Here is a 7,597-nt window from a genome sequence, read left to right on the forward strand (position 1 = left end):
TAATCCAGGAGAGATTAACTACTTTTTGATTATTTTTTTTTTCCCCCGCTAAGTGCGTGAATTCTGGCTGAAACTCAAGATGTTACGATACATATACTGAAAATATGAAGACTGTTAGAAATTTTAACATAGGTTTCCCAATAGTGTCTTGGGCCCTTGCAGAAAGTAAAGTTCAGCAAAACTCAGTGGTAGGGCTTCTTTGATGCTGGAGCTAGTCTGTAGGAATTACTTGCAAATACTTTAGTATTAGCCTGAAGTCAGTCAGAACAGTATTCAAAGTTAAAAATATTTATCTGGATCATATGGCAGAGCTGTTTTAACGAGATTTCCTAGATGCTTTGCGATATAACCCCTTTGTTTCTCCATTGTGTTCATAACCAACCAAGCAAGATGCCTATATACACAGGGAGATCCACTGTGAATCATTTCACTGTGGCAAAGTTTGTAGGAAGCGGTAATATCTTTGAGTCAAAGAAATGATGCCCAATCAGGAGCACAAACCTTTTATAGTTGCAAAATGAAAAAAGCACATTTCAAGCTACGAACACGCTGAGAACAGTCACTCAGAGTTTTAATTGAAAACTGTCAGCTGGAGAGGAAGAGGTGGGTGGTATTTGTGAATCAAAGTGAATGTCAGCAAGGGCAGAGGTGCTGCATTGTATTGCCTGTGTTAGCATCAGGATACGATCTGTAAGTGATTGCTGCTGTCAACAACAAGGTAGAGGATGAGTGCGGTTGCTGTTTTTAATGATGGACAGATGAAGTTATAATGTCAAACAGCGGTATATGCATACAAGTAATGGGGCAGTAAAAGGGGTTTGTGGAGTTGAGGAAGAGATGTTCTGTCTAGTGAGTCAGCTCAGGGGTTCTCATTTCACCTGTGTAAAAAGTAGTCTAAACTGTCTGGAATTTGTGAAGACAGGGCACATGCTGAGCATTTACTTATTCAACTATCCATCTGTTTCTGTTGACTATACATGGAGGCAAAGGATGGTGTGTTTTTTAATTACACTATTAAAAGAGCTGAATACCATCCTAGGTATGCCGTGTAGATGGTTTTTCTGAAAATACCTGTGCTGTGGTCAGCTGACGTACTGGAAGACTGCAAATACATACCCTGCTACTTTAAAAAAAAAAAGTATTGTGCATTTAGTGTTGATGATGTCCAGAGCATGAGGATCCCAAGAGAACCAAATTGATACGCATGGATATGTACCCTGAACACTTTGTTAGTTTCAGATACGTACGTGGATTTCACTGGGTTTAATAGCAATAGCACCAGGCAGCTATACCTCCGTGTTAAAAAAGGTTTTTCTTGCTGAATTTCCTTAAAACTTTGGTGTTTGTGCATTTTGTTTTGTTTTGTTTTTTCTGTGAAGAAAGAAGTCCTTATAGGGGTCAGTAATCAGTTATGCTGTTGTGGTTGCATAAAATAGTGGACTCGGTAGAATAGTGGATGCTGTAAAAATTGCAAGTACAACTTTCTTCCATGCCGTGTCACTGCAGAGTGGAAGTTCATGCTCTGAAATGTCTGGGATATGTGATTGACAATAGAGTCTGTGAGAGGAATCCACTGGCCTGCTTATTTGTCCCAGTCTCTTGATACTTACACCAAATTATGATTAGAGTCACTTTAAGCGTGTGACATCAAGCAGCTTCTTCACTGCCATACCACCATCCCTTGCAACTTATGGCTCCTTCCTGCTGTTATTTCCAGTTCATTCTGTTCTTCTCATTAAACTGTTACAATTCTAGTAAGCATTAACACTTTGCAAATTCTCTTTTTTCATTACGCCATTCCTTGTCTTCCGCTTTATATGCGAAACACAGGTTGCAGTTATATGATGTGACTGTACAGTCACAGTTTAAGTGTTATAGTCCAAGTTTAAAGCTCATCATGCCCAGCTGTGTCCTGAGTCACACTTCTCCATCCTAATTCATCACTTCCAGTTAATTCCCACTAGCTGAGCAGAGTCCTCAGGTATTTTAATTTTTATTACCGATGCATAATTTCAGCCCTCGGCTCTTCACCCCTCAGTACTGAGGCACTCTGGTCGTTCTGCGGGAGCTCCTTGCAAATCCCCAGAGCCCTCTGCCTGGGATACCCATACCATCGCCGCAGTGTGTCTGCCCGGCTCCGCTCCTCGTTACACGGGGCGAAGGAACGCGACGGAGCAGGCAGCTTTTGTTCAGCCTCGGCCTGCCACGCCACGTGCCAGCTGTGGCCCCATCCACAACAGTGAGAGCCCTCGCAGCATCAGGGAGCTCCTGGGTGCTGAGGTAGCACGTCCAAGCCAGGCTGACGAGTCCTTGTGTAAATAGTACTGGTTAGCCGTGCTGCAAAGGGGAATGATTTATGAAGAGTGAGTGTCTGCAGTTTTTAATAAAGTGTTTAAAGGTATCTGCACAGACCCAGATTTTAAGGCTGTCTGTTCCAATTTTAAACGTTACAGTCCCTCTGATTTTGGATTATTTTGACTAGGCACAGCTGTTAAGACTTTCCTCTTCTGCCTTTCCTCTCCCCAAAGAACCTAAGCCTCTAAAAGTCCACAGTTATCTGTCTTACTGTGAGCCTTGCTGTCTATCACATATTTAATGAAGGCTATTAACTAGCTGGTAATAAAGCTGAAAGAAAGAAAGGAAAGCAACTTGGAACAGGACATTGATTAAAAAGAAAGACAACCTAGCTTCTATAAAAATATTTTAAAACACATGTTTTCAAAATAAGTTGCCTTAAAATACACATTTATTAAGAAATTCTTTAACTGGATTTGTTTTGGGAACCACATCTATGTATGTCACAGCTGAAAAGCTTACAAAAAGCTTTTGCAGGTGTTTCTTCAGAAGGTGTTTTACTCATGTTGCCTGAGCTACTTGCCTGTTGCAGTTACTTGCTTTCCTAGCACATGGAGTCAATACCTTTGAGAAGTAAGTTCACCTCACCTTTTTAACAACGGATCTGTTAAGTTACTAAGAACACACATTAAATGGTTTTGCAGTTTTGTTAGTGTTACTAAAATATCTCGCTGTTACTAATTTCACTTCTTCAGGTAGAATATGGAGTATTTTGTACATCCGAGTGTCTTTTGCAAAATGTCATAGAAGACTAGATCAGGGGTAAACAACAGAAAACCAAACTGTATCATGAAACGTAACTCATGGTGTTAAACAAGCCATGCAAAACAGTGGGATGACAAATTTGCCGGTTCATAATGAGTTAAGTAATGAGTTAATAAAATCATGTTATTTTTGGGACGTGTTTTTTGCTTTTAATGTCTGATGGTAATTTTCCAGTCGTCTAGTTTTAATGAAAACATTTACTCATATAAATGAGGGTTTCGGTTTGTTTGTGTTGACATCGTTACTTATTTTTGTAGAGAAAAATCCCTCCTTTCTTTATCATCTACTTTCAGAAATCTTCTGGAATGTGCTGAGGAAATGTCATCCTTCCTTTGACATTCATGTTTTGTTTGGGTTTTTTCTTTCATTTTAGTTTCTGTGAAGTAGTGTAAACTCTAGCTTAATTTGATCTGGCATCCCTGCCGTTGAACATTTGTAAGTATCTTGTATTGTGGCCCATCTGGGTTGTCATAGAAACTGGAGACCTCCATCCTCCTCCTTGTTGTTGGAATTGGAATGCAAACAGGGCATCAAAGTGACGTTTTTCTAGTACAAGTGAGAGCCCTGCGACGAACCGAACAGAAAGGTTTCTTGGTGGTTTTATGCTCTTGTGGCCTGTTGTAACAGTTGTTATACTACACCCTGTTTTCTCTTGAATATCTAGCAGCTGGGTAATAGAAAAAATGTGAGCATCATGAAAAAGCCACGGCTTAATCTTGTCCACAGCTTTTTCCTCTCTCTCCCTTCTTGATGTATTTGTCTTGGATTGGGCTGCTAACTAGTAAGGAGGTGCAGAGCGTGTTACTGCAAATCATTTGCGCTGCAAGGGGCTGAAAGAACCAATTATGTAGCACGTACATGTGGCTTAACGTTTCTCTGTGCTGATCCTCTGTCCTCTTACAAGAGAAAACAGCCAAATAATTCTGGCAAATGTGTTAAAAGTTTCCACTTGCAAAATAGTAAGAAATGCCAAGTGATCATTCTTCAAAACCGTATGGATTTAACAGATATAATTGCAAAATCGTACACCATTTCCCTTCCCCCACGTACGCTCCAGCTGTGTACTCAGCAGTTCTGCCGGCGTGCTGGTGAACGGTCGTATCTCCTCCCCAGGACAAAGAACCTTTGAAATCGCCACTGAATACTGACCAACACAGCCAATTGTACATGATTGTGGATTTCCAAAATAGGTTGAGAAATTATTTGCTAAATAGCGCCTTGCTCATCAACCGAGAGACAGGCTCTGTCAGCACAAAGGGGGCACAGGAACACTTTGGTTTTGTGTGTGGGAGAAAAATCTTAGTACAGTCTGTTCAGGCTGAGCGTGCTGTTGCTGGCCTTAAAAGCAGCTGCCTCTATAGCTTCTGCTGCTGGTGTGGTTTCTCGAGCAGTGTGGGTCACTGGGCAGGCTTCTGATCATCTTTACGTTGGTTAAGGAAATCAGTTTCTGCCCCTGTGCAAAAAGATGAATCCTCCGGTTCGCAGAGCTGCGCAGTGCGAGAATCTGTGCTGAAAGTGTTAAAGGCTTGGAGCAAAAAACTCCTCTTTCGTCATTGCTCTGGTAAACTGGAAGAGGAAGACGAGGAATGTGGAGGCAGAATGCTACAATCCTGCATTATTTGTCAAGCTCATAATAAATACATTCGAAGTGCGGAGCAGGAAAAGGCCACTGAATTATTATTGCTATTTACATAGTCCTAGTATGTGTTAAATATTTCAAAAGATTTTTCCAGACTAGGTTTTTTTGGCCTGCAGAGCGTACAAGCTAATTGTGCAAACTACCAGTGGGGAAACAAAAGAGGAAAAACAGTTAAAGTTCTGGGTCTGTGGGGTTAAATCGAGCATGGTTTACTGGTCAGTTTTTGTGTACATGTATATGAAGTACAGACTTTCTTTCTTCAATGAAATAGTTATTTCTAATACCTTGGGAAAAAAATCTCGAAGTGTGCCCTGCACTACTCGTGTCACCTTGGACATCTCTCTGGGCATAGGCCTGATGTGTCACTGAGAAGGGACTTCAAAAGGGGCTTGTGTGACCAGAAGTGTGCCCTTTTTTCAAGTCAGCCTGATAAAATACCATGCTTTCTCCTGCAAGCCTTGCCTGCCAGTGAGAAAGGACTAATTTTTGCTTGTCAGACTTCACTACTTTTTCAGTTCAGCTTTACATTGTCTGTGAGTGACCTCTGCTTGTGTGAACCTGTTTCTTCTTACTCCTTTCTATGTTTTCTGATACTTCTTTTTTTAAGCTTGTTTTTTGTTTTCTTCTGAGCTTTCTCGCAATCAATGACAGCTTGACTGTCTTCCTATGCAAACTGACAACATGTTTTGGATTAAGTGTGGTTTTGATACGAACATATTTATATGATCCTCCAAACAGTTACCATGAAAATCTTACTCTGCTCATCATGAATACTGCCTATACAGTGCAGTCAAGTATTTCTGTTTGCACATTAAAATGGTTACTTTGTTGGTTTTTTTTTTAATTTCTGCAACAACTATCATACATTGACATTTTTATTGCAATTGATTAATATTTTTCTGAGCCTTTGGTCACGGTGTTTCTTTTTTTTAAAGTTAGATCCCATGCATGTGATTACATGCATGTATTTACTGATACAAGTGTGTGCGTGTGTAGTATAGATCTTTTAAAAGCCTCTTTCCTCCGCTTACATCCTGTCCAAACTCCAGATGAGATACAATAGAGGATAGTTTTATCAAAACAAATGAATAATATGCCCTATTTTCTTGAATATGTGCCCTGTCACATTTGTTAGAAAACAGACATAAACCCTGAAGCTTTTTTCCCCAAAGCAGCCCTGCATTTCAGTGTCAGTTTGGTTTATTCAGAGGTAATAAGAGGGAAAATGTTCTCAGCTGTTTCTTTCCTCTAATGGCCCCCCTACCTCAGAGCCCACAGAACCTGCTCCCTAATGTTGAACCTTCCCTTCTGCTTCTCGTTTTGTGGAGGTTATCTGAGAAAGAGGGTGATATGAGGGCTTATTTTTATGGACTGGAATTTAAAAGGGTATGCATTATGTGTATGAAACTTTAATTAGACTCTGGTTGGAAAGACAGTGCAGCTTTAACATAGTTCTCTAGGTTAATAATAGAGCTTGAGATCCCAGTATGAATAAAGTTACCAGACCTGAGGACACAAAGCAAGATGGCTTGCTGTAACAGCCTGTGTTTCAGTTGCTAGGTTTCTGTAATCTTTCAGCCTTTCTCAACAGCGCAACATGTGTTTCCTTAAAAAAAAAAAAAAAAAAGCAAACCTCCATCAGTGCGAAACCATGGGGAGGAAAACTACTGGTTTGTGATTCACAGCTCTTAGAGACAGGTGTGATAGGTGGCTTTAGAGATACCCGAGAGAGACCTGCTGATGCTGTTTTTAGAAGTCCGTACATTCTGAACTAATGCTTCCAAACATATTCACAGCTGAGTTGTCAAGCAAGAAATGCTGAGCGGGGGCCAATGAAATAATCCTTCTGAGTTTCACTAAGACTGTCTGATACCTCTGAGTGCAGGTTTAGCTGGTCAGACTGGTTTGTAACATGAAATGTGTTCATCCGGCAATATATTACATGTTCTTTGCAGTAAGTAGCAAGTCAAGCATATGGTCTGAAAAAAGAACTTGCACATCATTATGTCATGAAAATATACAGTGGTTCTTGTTTAATCCTTTTTTTTTAAAAAAAAAAAAAACTTAGTTTGCCTTTTAAATCTAATATGGGCCTGCAGAGGCAAAGAAGAAATCTTGCTCTCCACTAAAAACACACTTACTGTATATGTTTAGTGTGGCATAAGAGGAATTACAAGAGATCTTATGTTCTATTTCTTACCTCTCTGACACAGAACTCCTTGGAGAATTACAGAAATTCGTCAAAGACTTCTTCAGAGTTCATTTTACATCTGTAGCATTTACAGTCTGTCTTCAAAAGTGTTAACAAAATACTATTAACAAAAATACTCCCCCCAAAAGAAACAAATAGAGAGTTTTAGCCAGTTGCACTCGGCCTCTTTTCCCACCATTTAAAGTGGGGTTCGCACATTTGTATTTGTGATATGAACAGTCGCTCAGTCTTCAAGGATTATTACAACAACAGTATAAAAAGCCTCAGCAATTCTGTTCCAGGAGCCCTTCACCAGACTCTGTATTTCTGTATGTGCTAGGTTAACAGATCTGTTCCCCCACCTCATGGCCCCCCCAAACCCTCAAGAGATCTTCTTTATTGACATAATAAAAAAGGAAAGTTCTTGTGTTATTTTTGACAGGTCTTCTGTAAAAAGAGAATGATGAGCCAGCATAGAGCGAAATATTTCCTTCTGCAATACTTCCTAAGATGTGTTGGGAAAAGAACAAACATTACCAAAAAGTTCTGAAGAGGCAAATTTCTCGAGTGATTAGTCAGAAAAAGGTCCCATCACCTGCAATATTACATTCTTCAGAGGTGAGCTTGGCCCACTCGTCAGAAAGAGT

The 7,597-nt window shown here is 40.1% G+C and overlaps 1 protein-coding gene across 1 annotated transcript in view; it reads left to right on the forward strand.

Moving 5' to 3' along the window:
* Positions 1-2,016: 2,016 nt before the first annotated feature.
* Positions 2,017-7,597, forward strand: part of LOC104163204 (PHD finger protein 21A-like) — a gene marked incomplete at its 5' end in the record, with an annotated part of 26,522 nt that continues 20,941 nt past the window's right edge. Inside the window, one exon of the mRNA XM_009702123.1 lies at positions 2,017-2,280. Within this exon, the coding sequence (XP_009700425.1) occupies positions 2,017-2,280 (264 nt within the window). The remainder of the gene's footprint in view (positions 2,281-7,597) is intronic.

This window comes from Cariama cristata, unplaced genomic scaffold, assembly GCF_000690535.1.
Source record: "Cariama cristata isolate BGI_N322 unplaced genomic scaffold, ASM69053v1 scaffold19936, whole genome shotgun sequence".
Lineage (NCBI taxonomy): Eukaryota > Metazoa > Chordata > Aves > Cariamiformes > Cariamidae > Cariama > Cariama cristata.